At 41.2% G+C, this 19,355-nt stretch overlaps 1 protein-coding gene across 1 annotated transcript in view; it reads left to right on the top strand.

Moving 5' to 3' along the window:
• LOC132983415 (low-density lipoprotein receptor class A domain-containing protein 4-like) overlaps positions 1-19,355 on the top strand; it is a 223,958-nt gene that overhangs the window by 67,606 nt on the left and 136,997 nt on the right. Inside the window, exon 3 of the mRNA XM_061049705.1 lies at positions 10,039-10,806. Coding sequence (XP_060905688.1) covers positions 10,767-10,806 — 40 coding nt within the window. The 5' untranslated portion in view covers positions 10,039-10,766. The remainder of the gene's footprint in view (positions 1-10,038; positions 10,807-19,355) is intronic.

Below are 19,355 nucleotides of genomic sequence, written 5' to 3'. Positions count from 1 at the left end.
AAGGTTCTATATGTAACTTTTTACATGTATAAATCGTTTTTTATCGCCCATTAATAAACGGTTAACTGATGTGAAAAAGTAGATGTTCACTTTCTATCTGTGTTGCCTGTATACAATTTTTCCCCGGGTCGTATTTTCCGCAAATCTCCAGGAAGTGACATTTTATGTGCGTTCTCAACGTCCTCCTCGCTCCGCTCCGCTTACAGAGATCAACAGAACAAGCTCATCACAAGCTCCCGCTGCAGCCAGAGGCCGCCATCCACACACTTCTATCCGCCCTAGGAGCTCTCAAAGGCGGACAAGCTCATCACACACTCCCGCTCTCAGCCAGTGCCTGCAGAGACTGTCGTTTGTAGGATGGAGAATGAATCCAATGTGGAATCTGTGCGACCGGCCTCAAGCACAACACAGACTCCTTCACAGACTATCACATGTGTACGACCACTTACCTCCTCTGGAAACATCATGCCGGTAAATATCCAGTGTTTCGCGGCCGATGATGATGCTCCTTTGTGTACGTACGAGCACGTTTGGCGAGCACGCGAGGGAGAGCGAGCAACAGGTTACTGGTGCAGTTCACCTAACGGCCATGCGGTGTCGCTACAAACGCAGTATTTTTGAAAGTTACATATAACCCCTTTAAAGAGCTAAACACAGAATTAAATCTAATTGAAGCTAATTTTCTTTCAATGCAGTGAAGATATCCTTTATCAATCCTACAAGGAAATTCAATTTAATTCAACACTCCTGTTATTGAGACATGCTACACACTCATAGGCTGAAATACACACACACACACGGACAAACAGCATCCTGTGGCAACCAGACCATTGTCCAGACTTGGTCAGTTCCTGGAATTGAACTGGTGACCTTCCAATTCCCAACCCAAGTCCCTACAGACTGAGCTACTGCCTCCCCAGCAGAATATTTACCAGTTATTATGGTATATATTTTATTCTGAAACATATATTATTATGTATAATATAAATATATATATATATAAATATCTTATTCTTGTGCTTCAGCCGCTTCACAAACTCAGGTTGGTGCTTTCAGGGAAAGACCTTGGACGTTCAAAACATAATTCAATGGACTCCTTCTCTCAGGCAGAATCCAAAGAAAGTACTGGGGCATGAATCACTCAAGGCAAATGTATTTTGGTGCAAAGTACTTACGTTTTAACTTTTACTTTAACTGCGTGTTCCTCAGAGTCAAACATCTCTATATTTTACTTGCGTTTCTATTTTTTCCCAAATGTATTAAGTAATGCCTGAACATTCCTCAGAGAAGGACCTTGGACGTTCAAAACATAATTCAACCTTAAATGTCTAAACACATTAATGAAGCTGTCCAAGAAAGATGTCCATCCATATGATGTAATGCCTACATATTTGAAACGACTTTATATTTTTACATTATTATTATTTTTTTAATCCTTGTGATTAATTACCCACAAACTGTTGTCCGTCTTTTTCGTCCTTGCTGGACCAACCGAAGGCGGAGTCGTCACTGCGGTGTGAGACAGTAGCTGCTGGGCTCAACCTTTAAAAGCTCCTTCCTAACTGCAGCATGGCCACAAGCCAATATCGTCAAGCTGAAGTACAGTATGGATGGGACTAATGAAGCAGACGGAAGCGGCTCCTCCATTAATCATTTGAGGTCTCCTATAATCTTCATCTACTCATGTGTAACAAAGTGGCTCTGGCCTTAAACCACCTCTCCTCTGCCACCAGCACACGTAATGTACATCATCCAGATTTACAAAGAGGACTCAAATATCACTTTTTGGTCTTCCATATTATGTAACTCATATAAATGATTAAATTATACATTAGCACACAAGCACAATTATTACAAGGCCAAGAGCAATACCGAACTACAGGTATTGTAGTGATAGGGCCCACGAGCACATGGATGCTAAAGGTAAATAGAAATAAAAAGTTTACTTGTGAAACAGGAAGTGACGGTCCTTGTTTAACCGCTGAACCTACAAGCCACACTCAGATTGTCGTTTCAATGCGCAGTATTAACGTCCCTGTGACATTTCGCATTAAAAATTAACTTCACAAATGCCTAATGGGAGGACAAAGTGATCCTCCCCAACTTCGGAGGTAGTAACTGAGGCGGGGGAGATGGGATTGGCAGAGCAGTGCTGTGTGTGTGTGTGTGTGCATGTCTGACTGTGTGTTTACGTGGAGCTCCCGCTGTGCCGTGCTCATTCGCACTTCCGCAACACCATAATGCCATGTGAATTCACAGACTGGGACGCCAGTATTACGCCGTTGCGGGATCAAAATGAAAGATCTAAAGGCGTCCTGATGGCGGAGTTTTTGTTCGGCGCTGTTGCTGAGTTGTTCTATGAAAAGGACTACAGGCGGCATTTGTTCCCTTAAAGGTCCCATATTCTGCTTTTTCTGGTTTTATATGCTCTTTAGTCTGCGGAAACGCGTCTTCTCCTACGTCCTCCTGTTAGCTGTAGCATTAGCCGCATGTAACGCTCGGTTCTAGCCCCCCTCGATAAAAATGTGTCAGTCCGACGTCATTGTCAGTGTGAGATCACTGATCTAAGTCCATTGGCTCGTTGTGGCAAGCCCTGCAGCTCATGTTGAAATTTCCGAGAAGCGTGCTGAGCAACTGACCAATAACGACAGAGCGGATCGGCAGACCAATCAGAGCAGACTTGGCCCACGTGGGGTCTAACAGTGTGGGCTCAACAGAGTGCAGCTGACGGACTCAGAGCGGAGAGGGAGCAAGGAGGAGCAGTACATGAAAACAGACGCTTTTTTCAGACTTTAGCTATTGTGAACGTACAAAAGTAGGTACATAGATTAAATATACGAACCCCAAAAAGGGCAGAATATGGGCTCTTTCAAGGAATAGAGGGCAGACGAGATGTAGTCTCAGGAGGAAGATCCAGGGGAAAACCGGACATTCATCAGTCAATGTTGTTCGTGTGCAAAAAATAAACGAGTACAATACAGTACTGCTGAGTGATATGCCATATATCTCTTTATGTTTTGTTAAGAATATAACAGAATGCCACAGATTGAGCCACAGTGGATGTCTTCGTCTTCTCTGTGACCTATCCATGCTTCTGACTGTCATGTGTTACACATAAGCCAATCAGTATCCAGTATTCATGGAAAGCTTAGGTTTCTTTTTTGGCCTTTTTATTTATATTTTTAATCAGTTATGGATACTGGATGCAATTTCAAATGTTGGCAAAGTAGCGATGGATTTGCATCTCCATGACATCTGGTCTACCAGCTGAACGTGTGTTTCATCTGACTACTCGCTTGTCTTGAGCACAGGATGGTTAAAAGAAGCGTGCTGTGGCTATGACTCGTGGTGAAACGAGCGGCTAACTACCGTAACTCTGTGCAGCGTTAATGAATGTCTCAGCTAGTTGTAGCTCAGTTAATTTTATGATAAACACAAACTCTTGTGCTTGTTCTTCACAACAAAAGACCCCTGTTATTATGTTGCTGGAAGCTTTTATTTTGTAAGAGCCATATCAGGAAATGGAGGTTATTTCAGCAGGAACTGAACACACTTCTGCAGGAGAGACATGAAATGGAAATCACACCGATGGAGTTACAATTTACAACGTCCTGAGATCTGATCATAGGAACTTATAAAAACATATTTCTCTGGTCTCTTTCATGATAAGAGTTGAATATCACACCTTAGGCTTGTTTGGGGTGTGAACATGCATTAATATGTGCACCCTCTTTTGATACTGTATTAGCACAAGATGATAGTGTGACTGCAAAAAGCACACATGTAAAAACTGTGATATGATTCTCAGGTACCGCCCAGCTCTACCCTCTGCCATTTATTATCTGCGAGACATCCGCATGGTTTTATTGTCCGGCAGAGAGACATTTTAAATTTCCTCCAGCTGATACCTTGCATAAGAGTCGGCGCAGAAAATATTAACTGTCCATGAGAGCTAGATATTAAGTGACTCTTTCTCTCCATGCCTCTTGCAGCCGAACTCTCAATCTGTCAGTAGACCCACTTCTGGGTTTGTTATGTAATCAAATTCTTAGCCTGCTGGATTTTTTTTTTTTTTTTTTTAGTTTAACAGATGCAACCAGCCCCAATGTTTTTTTTAAAAGTCTGTTCCCCAACCAGCATGTTTGTCTGTCTGACTGCTGTCTCACTGATAAGCACATGTCCCTGTGTGACCCAGTGGAGGAGTCAGTGCTGGCTGTTAGAGCTGCTAGTTATCCCCATATGTTACACTGACTGACAGATAGACACACACTAATAATGCAATGATGAAAACCCTCCTTACTTTGCCTACTCCAGGGAGGTCAGAGGTCACGCACAGCTCCATAACAGCACGGCTGGAGCTGGTAAAGCTTCGATGTCTGGTTTGAGGACACTTAAATTGAGTATATACTTGTCTGTACGAGGGTTTGTGTGTCTCTCAAGGCCAACTTGCAGTGTTATATCTTTTATTGGAGTTCATTTTTGAGCCAGTGTGTAGGTCAGGCTTTTATAGAAACTTACATTAGATGTTACAGAGCATCAGATCCAGCAACATCAGTATTTATTGATAATGACAAAGAAAAAGTTGTGTTGTGGTTTCACAATCGATAAATGCATTTATTATTCATTATTACCAACATCTGATATATTCTTTTTAGTAAGTGAATGCATACAGTATGAAAGTCAGCCTCTTGTGAATCTTGAGGTTCACATTTTTTGGGTTCAAGTGGGATAACGACCAGACGAGTGGATTGTCATGAATTCATTCAAACACATCTCAGGATGATTTGTTATAAACTTGGTGATCCTCAGATTTTCCTGCACATAAATGACTTTTTTCTTTCTTTCAATTCTTTAGTTTATTATAAAATAAATGAAAACTGAAATTCCAATCGGCCTCAGCTGTTCTGTGTTCTGTTCAGTTAGCGAACATCGTGACAGCTGCTTCACAAATGTAAGACATGTCAGACACGTATGGCCTCGGAGTCTTTCATTGTTTAGAACAAAATAACAAAGTCACTTGCCAATTTTTTGTTTTTCACTTGTTCATCCATTAAATCTAAATATTTTCTTTCCTCTGTTTCCCTGATGAGACTAGAGCCCCTTTCACACTGCTTTCAGCCGTCATCACGTCTTGGTTTTTATTCAGCGACGGTGTAATATTGGTGTCCCCGTCTTTGAATTCCCACCGTGTTTCAGCGTTGCAGAAGTACATCACGGAGGGAGCTCCACATAGACACACATGTCAGACGTGCACGCACACAAAGCGCCCCCCGCTGGCTCCCCTGATATTGTCTTGGTCTGTAACACCTCTGAAGGTGGTACAGAGGGGAGATCACATTACGTCTCTGCAACATTCTGATTGAAGGCGAAAAGTCACGGGGACGTAAATATCCTCGGGCGGATGTGGCTCAGTTGGTAGAGTCGGTGTAAAATATATAAGCTCAAGTCCATTTACAATATCGCACCTTCAAACAACATTCTGAAACATTTGACTCGTGCCTTAAACCAACGGTTCCCAACCTTTTCTCCTTGCAGACCCCCCCCTAATTGTATCCGAGAAAAACTGAACCCCACCCCCCAGGACCCACACGCAGTGGTGATTCTAGAATCTCTTGGGGCCTTACAACCAGCGTTCATCACCATTATGTCTGCCAGTGTCCGGACACTTACTCCACGGGAAATAAAGTTTTTGAAATTAGAATTTTAGTTTAAACCCCAGAACGTGGTTTAATTTAATTTATAGGCTCGCTGAGAACGTTTTGGCTCTGCAGCAGTACAGGTGATCAGTAAAGTAGAACAGCCAAAGTGACTATATCCTCTCTTGTACTTAGCTTTGTGCTCATTTACAGTTAGCTTTATATGCCAGTTGCTGCTGCTGCATTTTTTTTTTTTTTTACAAATCACTTTAACAAAAGCTGAACGAACAGTAAATTCACTTCATGTTCCCTTTTCTGTTTGAATTCTTAATGTTACTCTGCTGCTGTGGTGTTTCACAGATCTTTGTGTTGCCTGAGATGTTCAGACTTTCTACTTCTACCACACCAGATTGATCCACAGATAAGACTGGAGCAGGCCGGGAGCTGTCCTGAAATGACCACAGAGCACAGACAAACATCCACCTGGACTGTCAAATCCAGTCCCAAACAGCAAACGACATGTTCCAAAGCCTGTCATGATGATTATCTGTCCTCGTTTGAACCAGCGGACACACAGACGGACGGTCAGACTGGTAGATTATGCGCTGTTTACATGACAACCAATTCCTCCAAAAACAGCAATCTTTTAGTTAGTGATTGCATAGACTGGTAAAATGCAATCCGTCTTGAAACGATGGCCTTACCCACATGCGCATAACACTCCGTCTATAGCCATGTACGAGTAGATGGACGACTACAACAATTTGTGCTGCTCGTTCTCAGTCGACATTCATTTAAAATGGACCCCCTTTGTAGTTTAGAGTCACTGGTAGGGCTTTTCACACTTGCAGAAATCTCCTGAAAAAACTCAGGATATTTCCCAGAGTATGTGTGAACGCAAACAGCCCAAAGTTTCACTTGGACTTCACCCGGAGTTTCTCCTGCCAGACCCCGAGTTCTTTTTCAGCAGCAAGTCAGAGTGAGCTGATGACGTTTGCATACTGTTACTACTGCACGATACATAGAGTGTCTGCATGTGACCACTACCATCTCTGTGCACGTAATTAAACGGTTGCGTTATGTTTTCTGTTCATCAGTATGTTGTTCTCTGCTCTTTTGTTGATGTTGTCATTCATACACATAGCATTGATATAAAGGCAAATATTCTCATTATAGCGTCCTATAGAGCACTCTGTTGCTTCATCCGCTACTTCCGCATTGGGTTTTTTTTTTTACGTCTATGATTACACCTCACCGCCCCGTTAAAGGAAGAGTATGTGCACATTCGCTTGTTGTTTCATTACAAAGTAAACTTCTGGCATGTATACTACAGCTTCTTTAGTTGTTTCTGGCGAGCCGCGTGCACAGTGGTTGTTATCTGGACGAAAAACAAAAAACAACCCCCATTTTCAGAGGATCGTTCTCATTTAAACGTGGCCTTAGTATTACTTTTTGTCCTCAGATGACCCTGCAGACAGACAGACAGACAGCGAGGTCAGGCTGGACTGACTTTACAGAGAGTTTCCACAGAGAGCTTTTGCAGCAGGTTGGAAGAAATAGGAATAATTGTACTGTTCAACTGATAAGCCACAGAGGGTTTGTGCAGTGCAGTATCTTTATAGGGAATATAAGATAACATAAATAATATAACATTTAGAATATAATGGATTCAGATTTTACTCTTCACTATGGGACTCATCAATAGAGCGCTGGAAGTTTTAATTTATCCCCCAGTATAGAGAGGTACAGTGTGATCGCAATTTAATAAACCCCATACAATAATGTCCTTATCAGCTATGTGAATATGCACATGTGGGGGAAAAAACTATTTAATTTCTGTTTCTAGCTGTACTGCTGCTCTTTGGTTGATCTTAGAATAAGTGAGGGAAATTCTCTACTATTGGATTTTTTTAAAAAAGGAAATAGGTTCTGTGACTTTTGACCTTTTTTCCTGTTAACTTTCAAAAATCAATCATTAACTTTTGCTAAATGTACTTTAATAGTTCATCAAATTGGTGTTATTTTTTCAAATTAACATCTATAAACAAATATTTTGCTGGTTGTTTCTAAATTAGGGCGTTGGAACAGAAGCCTTTAATGGTATCCAGACGGTTTGTTTGTTCATCCAGTAAAATAGGTACGGAAAATGGCAAAATGTTTTACTTCATTCATAACTTTCAGGAAGATATTGAGGATATCTTAATGTCTGGCTGATATTTTTCAATTTTTTCCTTCACTGATAATTTATCCTTCTTCTTTAAAGCGTTCTTACCGTTTCGTATAATTGAAAGACGATATAGAGGTTTAAAATAATGACATGAAATATCAGATCGAACAGAACTGACAAGAGAAGAAAACAAGTCCAGGACAGAGCGTCAAGAAGTTTTGTTAATTTCATGGATTGTTAAAACCTGTGACTGGGTTTGAGAGCGGATCCTTGACATGATACATATCATTTTTTTCTTTTATTTCAATACAAATTCTGAAGTAATTTCCCCACACATGGCCTACAGCAGCAAAACTCTGTTAGCAGAGTCAGATCACATGTTTAACAAAATAAGACGATGAAGATAAAATGAATTATTGCATCATCTTTCACCTCCTCAAACTGAACTCCACTGACCTCAACATGGATAAATGAAGATTAAGAGGCTAATCCATACACACACACACACACACACACACACACACACACACACACACACAGAAAACATATCTCTGCACAGATACACTGCCTCTCCTCTCAATATCAAACAAAGGATTACTGTGTGATAATGCTGCTCTAACACTATAATCAATTAGTCCAGTGTGACAGCCTCCTCTCCTCTCCTCTCCTTGCTTCTCTTTTACTATCCTAACCCTCTTTCTTTCTTTCTTTTCATTCCTGCATTTCATCTCCTTTCCATCCCTTCCCTTTCCCTCCTTGTCTTCTCCTTTTCTATCGCTCTACTCTTGTCCCTCTCTTCTATTTTCCCTTACTGTCCTGTCTTATCCTTCCCTCTCCTTTGCTTTTTTTCTTTTGACTTTTTTACATTTTTTTCCCTTACCCCTTCATTTCCTCCCTTACCCTTCATTTCCCCTTTTCCTGTCTCTTATCCTCGCCTTTCGTATTCTTCCTTACATTCATTTTCTTTCTGTGCCTGTCCTCTCAGCCTTTTGATTTGTTCACCTCTTAAAGCCAAAGTGACTTACATTAATTCTTCCTAACTGATGATTTGAAATTGTCAGTCTAATTCCTCAGAATATCCCAGGCCGGTGACAACACCCTGCATTTAAAAACAAAAATGTTGAGTCACTGTTAATGTGCCTAAGTATCTTTCCCTGTGTCACATCAGCCCTGCCTTTGCCTTATAATTTTCTGTTTTGTCGTTGCACAGGCTGTTGTGTGTATCCTATCCGCAGTGAGACTTGATAAGAACAGAAAACAGAGCTGAGATAGGACGAGCAAACTGAGATCTGTCGAGCCTTTTCAGACCTCAGACAGGGCGTGTGTTTGTTTACTGTCTGTCTGCTTCTCTCTGCAACACATTTCTCCCTTCCTTGTTCCCCAGTCCTGACTTTTTCCCTTTTATTTAACATTTTTTTTATTCCTGCCTCCCCACTGTTTTACATTTTCCTCTCTCTTTCTGTTGCCTTTCTCACTTACTACAGGTTGTTTCCTTTGTTTATTCATTTTTCTCCTGCCTTCGTTTCCATTTCACCCCGTCATTCTTCATGTTTCCTTTCCCTCTGCACCCTTATTTCAACTTGCATGTTCTCAATGACAACAAGAGCAGCAGTTGTTCCTTTTTTACCAAAACCATTCTTCCTCTGATCCCCCCCCCCCTCCCCTCCCAACGTTCTCCTACACTTCACTTTTATTTCTTTCTCTCACACACAAAAAGTGGTACTTGGCACTTTTGAAATGTAAATAAAGTTTAGTTGTTTTCTCCACCAAGCCTCCTCCAGCCTGTTTATCAGGCAGACTTCAAAGTGGCACAGTGACATGTGGCTCTATCTCTCCTCTGCTCTGTGAAACAGGGTCACAGACGGCGCTTGGCTTTCAGAAAAACTTTCCCTTTCATGTAAGAACCAAGTGGGTGAGAGGAACTAAAGGGGGCCATGCCAGCCACCCACCTGCTATCGAAACCGAGACATGCACTGCAGCTCGTCCTTTAGTCTGCGTGTGTGTGTGTGTGTGTGTGTGTGTGTGTGTGTGTGTGTGTGTGTGTGTGTGTGAGAGTGAGTGTGTGAGTGGATGGAAGTGGATGACGACCTGTATTGTTTCGATGCACTTCTCTCAACTGGTCATTGCAGTCTGCCCTTGGGAGTATCTTTTTCACCTGATGTTTTAGGTATCTCATGATTTTATTCATTGACTTTCTCCCTCTGTCTGTGTTTTTTTTTTTCCTCTATTGTCTAGCCGCCGCTCCAGTGTGAGAGCACCTCAGTACCTCATGCTGAGCTGGGGGACTGCAGCAACCAGACAGAAGACGTAAGGGGACGAAGAGAGGGACAGAAAAGCAAAAAAGAACGCAGGAGCAAAGCCGCCCAAAAAGAGCTCTGAGAAGCAGAGGAGACAGCATGTTGATTAGAGCTGTTTTGAAGAGGCAAACCTGACCGCGGAGGAGACAGACTGAGATATATAGATTCTTGGCTCAGAGGCAGAAAAGAGGCAGAGACAGTCAAAAGTTCAAGGTGTTGGCCATGGCTGTGCGCCTGCTGCTAGGAGGGTAGAGTTCAACCCAACCACTCCTACACTACAACTTCCTGAACCTTCATCCTCTCTCCTAACCTGACCCAGAGTCAGTGTCTCGAGCCCTCCATCTTCTCCGTTTGTGCTCCTTTTCCCCTCCACCATCTCTGTTTTCCCAGAGTCGGGTTTTGTTTCCGCAGCAGAAACACTGTCTGTGAATCAGTTGAACAAAAGTGTGCCACAGTCGCCTGCTTCAGAGTTGGAGAGACAGCAGCCTCCTGTTCCCACTCATGGACTTTTGATGAAGAATGATGGCAGCGAGACTGTCAGGCGCCGCCCCTTCCTCTCGGCCACCCTCCCTCCCCCCAGCGGCCACGGCTAGAACTGGTTAAGGTTGGACTATCGGCATCCATCGCAGCATCGGCAGCAGCTGGCAGAGCGCGGGAAGGAGCAGTATGCAGGAAACTGACTTACCAGCTACAAATGCCTTCAAAGGTAAACACTGATAATGCACCGCTAAGGGACGTATGTTGAAGAAAACTCTTTTTAACTTCTGTTAAGTGTTTAACTTTTGAGTTTCTAATGTTCTAAAAGAGCCTCAAACTATTAGGAAACAAGGTAAGCAATCCCTTGGCTAGTCTAATTAATGTTGAATCTGCCTTTAAGTCATCTTAACTACTTGGGATAATAGCAATCATTTACAATAGCAACCAACGATAATGTTATCCGAAAAAAAAAAAAAGATCACAGATTATCCATTTAGCTCCTTGCCCTTCCACAAAGGGCTTCTCACATTGAAAGTCGTCCTGAAGAAACGTGGAAAACACCAACACTCTGTCAAGGTGCCTGGAGACAAAGAGGAGTCATCCTGGCCTCTATTTAAGACGAGGGAGGTGCTGTCAAAAGTTTACTGTGGGACACCATAGGCAGTATAAAACATGGACGTAGTCTCAGTGACGTCACCTTTTTGTTTTTGAAGCCCAATGAGGGCTGGAAGTTCTGTCTTAAACTATCTTTCCGTCGACCTAGAGACTAGAAACAGGAGTAGAGGTGGAACTGAGGCAGGCGTTAAGCAACACACGTCACACCCACCTGTCAGTCAACTTGGCCACGCCCCTAATTGTACATTATTCTTTGCGTATAAGGCAGAATGTGCAACATTTTACACATAAATATAGCCGAAATCCAGACTGTCCACAATGAGTGTGACGCACGAGCCCCGCTGTCTGTGATGTTGTCTGAGCTGTATTTACATTGTGTTTACATGGACGGGACAGCCTTGTGTATAAAAGCTATTTTGCCCCAAGACGAATCAATAAAGTTGTTTGAGTTGAATTGAATTGAAGTGAGGGACTAGAGAAAAGATGAATAACAAACTGTACTCACTGCTTATTTGAATTACATTAGCGTTTTTAGTTCACGGTTTACATGCAATGTGCAGCTACAATCAAACTAAAGAGCGCTATCATTAGCCTGCTAACACAACAATGCAGCTCGAGACAAGGACAATTTTGCCCGCCGCTTGCGCTTAGCGATTTTGATTAATTAATGTGCGTTCCAATTTGATAACTCCTTTGTGCAAACGCTAGAGGAGTAAGGGTTAGATGTGTATCGCTGGAGAAGAACGGAGACGTCATGGCAGGTTTTGCCAAACAGCAGTTTTGTTATTTGTTTCATGCTTGTGCTCAAGGGCGACATCTACTGGAACAAAAAGTTTGCACATTCTCCCTTTAATAAAATAAAATGATCAAAATATGTATTATATTTCAGGATAAACCTCTTGAGGTGTTTTCAAATGACTTGAGGAAAATAATTTGCAACTTACTGTAATACTAAAATCTAAAGGAGAAATCAGTCTCATATCCCACAATGCAGTGCAGGCACAGCTTGCACATTTCCAGCTATGTTGTCAAACATCTGTAAAGCCTGCAGCAACAAATAAACATCTCTTTAATGAGCTAACTCATGTTTTTATGGTTGTATATGCAACGTTTATGTGCGCATCTACTTCCTCTTGTGAGTGATGACATCAGAGGGGTTGCACACTCTGAGGTGAAAAGTTCACGGCAGCACAGAGTAAAAAAAGTCCTCAGTTGAATGAATAAGCGCTGCCTGGTCCACTGTGTGATCATCATATACTTGAGCTTAACAGTAGCTCATTATAATGTAATCGCTCTCTCTAATTAGGATCGCTGTAACTGAAGTTGTATGCAGTCAGTTCCTTTCTTTAAAGCTGAACTGCTGCTCAGACCAAATATTCAGCAGCACTGCTTTATGAACCGTTACAGACCTGTGACTTGCTGTCTGGATTCAGACAGAAAATAATTCTGTTCATTTCAAGTCTAAAAGTGTTTTAAAGAAGCCGTTTAGAGACTAAATCCACAGAAAACCATTAATATTAATCACGTCTAACTAGAACTTTCTACTTATGAGGAGGATAGTTACAAGAACGATTTTTAATTAAATCTACCAGAGAAACAGCAGAATTATTTCACACAATGGATAACAGTGAATAAGTCATGGAGAAAAAGAACTACCCTGTACTAAGCCACATATTCAATGCCATTGGGATCAACCATCTCTATTGTTTTGTTTTTCTTTTAAAGGAAGAATGTGCAGCATTTTACATTTTCATTTATCAAAAATCAAGTATATTCTCTGTAAATGTCCCTCAAAGTCATGACTGTCTACTATGAGTAAGAAGTAGGGCCCGACTGATATGGGATTTTTTAGGGCCGATACTGATATCAATCAATCAATCAATCAATCAATCAATCAATCAATCAATCAATCAATCAATCAATCAATTTTTATTTGTGTAGTGTCAACTCATAACAAGTGTTATCTCAAGACACTTTACAAAAAGCAGGTAAAAGACCTTACTTATTGTAGGCCTAGACTGCGCCGGGCTTGGAAAGGGATAGGGGGAGAGATGGGATAAAATGCAGGAAGAGGGATAGGGAGCAAGGGGGTTGGGGGGGGGGGGGGGGGGGGGGGGGCTTGTGAGTCTCGATATCGACATTAGGGATATTAAGGATTTTAAAAAATCTGATGCTGATATATTGGCCGATATCTTTCTTGGTTCTATCTTCGATCTGCAGAAATAGAAAGATAAAGATACATAAAATTATTACGTTTACCAATCAAATGCAGTTATCAAACACTTGCGGAAAAGATGTTAAATTAAGTCAAGATGATCACTACACTGAAGAGTAACTGCGCGTCATCGTGCATCACCGCTTGACACTGTGGAGTGATAAAACTTTGTTTAATCCATGTAGGACATTCTGCTGGTGAAAGAGAACTGCTAGTTTAATACAATGATATTCAAATGAAATACTATTTGACTGGTGAATGAATCTACTAAAATTGCTGCATATCTGGGATAAAATTAGCCGATACCGATAGTCACTGGATATGCTAATATCGGCCGATATTATCTGCTGGCCGATTAATCGGTCGGGTTCTAGTAAGAAGCACGAGTGCCGCTGGCCGAAAGCCGTGTTTACATCAGGTTTACATAAATGGCCGGCCGGCTCCTCCCCTTGCGTGTAAAAGCTGTTTTATTAAAGGACGACAGAAGTCATGGTCATTCTGTGTCAATGTATATGCGATGTGAAACTACAATCTAACCAAAGTGTGCTAACACTAGCCTGCTAAGTGGAGGGTGGTTGGACGTGTGTCGCCGGAGGGGAACGGAGGATTCAGTATGGCTGAGGTGTCGCCAAACAGCAGTATGTTTTTATTTCATGCTGGGGCTCAAGGGCGACATCGACTAGATCAAAAAGTGGCACATTACCTCCTTTAAGACCTATCATGATGAGTCTTAATGCCTGCTGTGAAAAAAAGGTTGATTAAATTATCTCTCAAATATTGACTGACACATATTTTAAGAATTATTATAAGAACCTTACTATTCCCTAACTATGTGTGAATAGGCCAGGTAGACTAAGTCTCATTTTCAATATAGGCAATAAAGATCCTCAGCTGAGGGGCTACGTTACATATCTACTGTAAACTTATTGATGAGGAACTTTTGGTTTGAGTCCATTTTATCTCCCATGTGGACCATCTGATACATCTTATCTCTGTTGATGTTGTCCTGACAAAAAAACAAAACTCATTCTACTTTCTCAGTGGTCTGAGTTTGCTCTGCTGCACAAACTAAGTGACGACATTGTCTTAAATCAGTGTTTGTATTTTCACTATAAATAAAAAATATGGGCTCTTTAGAATTGACTGAAAGATGAGTAAGGAAGGCATGCAGTGTGTTTGCCAAGATTTTGATGAAACGCAATTCATTTCTTCAAACACACACATCTACGTCTGTGAGGTTGTGTGCATCCTGCTGTTTCTATTGGTGTGGTGAACAACTCTAGATGTAGAGGAATTACTCCAGAGCAGAGCCTTCTGTCTGTTCTCAGAGCCCAGGTATTACATAATTCATTATCTGTTGTGTGTGTGTGTGTGTGTGTGTGTGTGTGGGAGGGTTAGTTCTGGTCAGTCTCTGCTCTGACCCTGCGGGGTGGAGGAGGGGAGTGAAGCCATTGAGGAGTAGTAAACAAACGTGCCGGCAATCAGATGCAGGACACCTGTGGTCGATAGATGCAAGGTGAACGTAAGGTTTTGTTTACCGCGTGGGGGTTATGTCAGGTTAAACACACACACACACACACACACACACACACACACACACACACACACTCACACAATCAGACATCTGGCCTTCTACTTCAGTCAGCTCGGCCTGTCTGTCTATCCGTCTGTGCATTTGAATCCACAGTGATTTGAATGGTGAGTCAGTTCTTGTATGTATCGTTGTCTCGGGTGATGTGTGGAATGAATAAAGTGTTGAGCTCCTCAGGCAGACACAGACCAAGGCTAAATAACCAATACTGGAGAAAGAACGTTTTGCTCCCATCACGCTCTTTCCCCCTTAACAGTTTCTCTCTTTCAGCTCTGTTTTCACTCCATCATTTTTCCCGCCTCTTAATTGCTGAGGTAACTTTTGAATTGTACATATAGCAGCTTCATCAGGATCTGTCTACTTTAGGTCAGTATGTCACTGAATGATTAACCCAACCCATGTTTTCTTTCTGTGCTTATTCAGAGCAGCAACTTGAAATCTCATGGGAACAGCAAAGATGTCTGAAATGATTGATAAGTACTGGCAACTCGAAAGAAAGTTTCCAAAGCTGAAATGGAAATCTGGTGTAATTAACAAATTCTTTGAACACAAGTGGCATCTGATCTGGTCTACATTTTGTATTCAATTGCTGAGTGGTGTGAAAAAATACAAATCGTATACAGCCGTTAAGCTTCTTAAAAAAAGAGTGTGAAGAGAAGTGAGGTCAGGAACAAAAAAAGAAAAGTGTGACATGCAGTAGCCGTTCCTGCTAAATGCAAGAAGGTTAGACCCGCTCTAAATCAAACCAGTGGCATCTTTTATTCACCTACATTTTCTAACACCCCCTCCTTGAGGCAGTCGATATACTGAGAGACAATACTGCAGAGTCACTCTCAATCCCAGTCTCTCTCTCTCTCTCTCTCTCTCACCCTGCTGTCTTCCCCCTTTCTGTCTGACACATTTTCTCACTCTGCCTCTCCCTCGGTGGTCACCTTTTTCCGTCCGTCTTCATCTATCTCACTCTGTCGGTCATCCCCACCTCCTCCTCCTCCCCCCCACTCTGCTTCTCCGTCTCGCGCAGTGTGGTCTCCCACCACAGTCGATCCATATCGAGCTGTACTAATGTGGAGCCCTCGCCCATCTATAAAGGGGCTGACAGCTCAGGGTTATTAGATGAGGTCCTCCTGCCCCCTCTGCCTGCCTACTGCACAGGTTAGATACCTCAGACACTCTGCATGTCTGACTGTCTATCTATTTACTTTTCTATGTAAGGGTGAAATTCCAGACATCATTTAGTTTTTTTTTCAGATTTGCTTTTTTTTGTGTAGGGTTGTCACAGTACCAGAAACTTTGTTAAGATCTAAGATATTGGTACACATATATACGTTCTAGGCAGGATACGATTTTTTTTGTTTGAGAAACACTTGTTACACATGTAAATATCAAAATAAGAAACAAGATAAGATGTACTGCTTTGTTCCTCACAGGAGCTTAAATTGATTGATAAGGGATGAAGATAGATGTGATTTTGGGACATCTGCATTGTTTCATGCTAAAGTTGCTTAAGGTCAAAATCTCTAAAACTTCAAGTGTTTTAAAGGCTTAATATGTGATTTTTTTGATCCAGCAGATGTCGCCCTTGAGCACCAGCATGAAACCAAAACAACTCGCGGTGCATTGTTGTGTTAGCATGCTAATGCTAGCGATCTTTATTATGCTCGTATCGTCACACTGCATGTAAATTTACCTGAAATGAGCGTGATCTAGAAACACAGTTAAGCAGTGAGTACAGTATGTTATTCTTCTTTTCTCTAGTCCCTCAATTAAACAACTTTTATACACGAGGGGAGGAGTCAGCCGGCTGTCCTGGCGATGTAAACAAACTGAAGATAGGACTCGGAAAACTCTGAAAACATCACAGACAGTGGGACTCTGGTGTTACACCCATTGTAGACAGTCATGACTCACAGAGTTATTTTCATTAATACATTTAAGTGTGAAAAATCACATATTAAGCCTTTAAGTGTGAAAACTTGTTACTTTTGAACTCGTTGCTCGCTAACTGAAAGATGACCACAATCTTAGAACTAGGTGGTCAAAGTTTGGATTATTTAAGCACAATTAATTGTTACATTTTAAAAGTTGATTGCGATTAATCCCATTCATGAAGTATAAATTATTATTATTATATTATTATTATTTTTGTAGTGGCATAAGCTCAGGTTTTTTTTACTTCCTGTTTGGATAAATAACTGATTTTAGTTTGAAAGAAAATAAGGAAAATCCGGTCGATCGAGGGTTATGACATGAACTGAACTGCTGAAAAAGGAACTTGTTACAAAGTGAAAAGTAATCGACAATAGCTCACAGGAACATACAAAAGTGAAGTATTTGAAGCCACAGGGGGAATTTCTGTTGAATGATCTGTCAACTGAGCTGTCTGGGTTTTTATTTAAGTTTAAAAAAAGAAGTGAAATGAGCCATTCAAATGAGCAGTGGTGTCGTTCTTTTTTTTATCACCGTGGCTATAGTGAGACGCTGCGGTAGCTTACCTACGGTGCGCCTAAAGGGACAAAACAGCATGTGATAAATGCGTTCACTCTGACAGCCCTACTTAGAACCATGTTGAAAGAAAGCCTTCCTTTAATGTTTTACCTGCTGGCTTCAAGTCTGAAGAATTTAACTTCAGTCACAAGAATACCTAAATAAATACAATAGTTCATATTTTTTTGTATTAAAATGTTAAAGACTTGTCAATGTCTTACGGTTACTAATTGTTCAGCAAGCTATTTGTGAATATGACAAACATCTGAATCTGTGCAAAGCTCTTTAAAGGAAGCTTGTGTCTGAGTGTGGGCATCTGTTGGAGCGCACAGGACATGAGTGTAGGGAAGTGAAATGGATGTGTAACATGAACAAAAACTTTCTAGTAAAAGATGATCAAGAGAAACCATCAAACACCACGCACCGAATCCCACACACGCTAAAGGCATTTAGATAGAAATTGCATGATCTGCTGTGTAAAAAGTCGGCACGGAGGGGAAAACACTGGATCCCTGATGATAGAAGCAATATCAAAGCTCAAAAATATGTGAAGCCTTCAACCAAATACTGCTCTAGAGAGAAGTGTGGTTCTGTCTGGGGCGAAGGATCCGGGCCTTCTGTCAGGTTGTGCATGTGTAATATAGTACAGCATGCTAGCAGACCACTGGTCAGAGGGCTTTGTATTTACAATAGTGGAATATGTATTAAAGAGGAATTATTGAACAAGTAGAGCAACTCATAGGGGAGACAGTTTGCAGGGAACATGGAGAAGGGTTCAAAGTAGCACTGTGCAGTTTTCTGACTTCACAGATGAGTCCCAGTCAAGAGAAAGAATCTGGAGTTTTATGATTTTCTTTTGGCAAAGAAAGATTCATCAAAACTCCCCGTGTCCTCAGTGAAAACTGTTGTGTTATAGTATCAGTTTGTTGTGACGGAGAATTTAAACCCATGAAGGTTACTCACAACTCTAATTAGGGGTCACTGTTTCATTATCAACTGAAAAGATGATGAAGACGATGTCTGAGTGTCTCTCTCCTATTTCATGCCTCATGACTCTAGCACTTGGTTTATGATTTGTTTTAGTTAATGTGAAACAACAGAGTAGCAGGAACCGGAAAGAGAAAATTAACACTTTTTTGATTTTAAACTGGTAATGGAACATCTCTCAGTGATGGATCAAACAGCCAGTGACCGTAACGCTCTCCAGAGCTGCGCTTTTAGTCCGTGTCAATTTACAGGAACATAAAACTGAATTACCTTATTACTGAAAGATCATCCGAATACAACATTTGTAGTGATAATTAAAAAAAAATAAAAATTTCTTATGCAGGTACACCTGAGAAAATGAACAGAAAAAAATGAATTTTAGTTGAGATTTGAGTTTAAATGAAACTGTGAGAAGAGAGCTATTAATATTAGCATATTTAAGTGTTTCCTTTGGAAGTGGAAGTTAAGCAGGGACTTGTTAACGATGTGACTTTACAGCTTATATTGCTCACATAGAGAACATTCAAACACAGACAGAATAACGAAAGTATATATTATGCTCCAGAGTTCAGAATGAGTCTGCAACGTTTCTTTATGTCTTTCAGAAGAATATCCTAAAAACACTTAAATATCATGAAGAATACATCTGCCCTGATTTCATGTGAACTTCAAGTCATAGTGTTGTAGTAACTGAGATCGGTATTGGTCTCAAGACCACTTTTTTGAAGGTCTCAGTCCCATTGGAATCAAAAGAATTTGTACTGGGTCTTGTCTCAGTCTCGGACTGGGCGGACTCCGGATTTTAAATTGAGATCAGTCAAGGCCACCACTGATTGGCTATTTTTCCACGTCATTGCTGAGATAAGACGGAAAACAACAAATAACT

The sequence above is a fragment of the Labrus mixtus genome, chromosome 11 (assembly GCF_963584025.1).
Source record: "Labrus mixtus chromosome 11, fLabMix1.1, whole genome shotgun sequence".
In the NCBI taxonomy this organism is placed as follows: Eukaryota; Metazoa; Chordata; class Actinopteri; order Labriformes; family Labridae; genus Labrus; species Labrus mixtus.
This window is presented reverse-complemented; position numbering and strand designations above follow the sequence as displayed.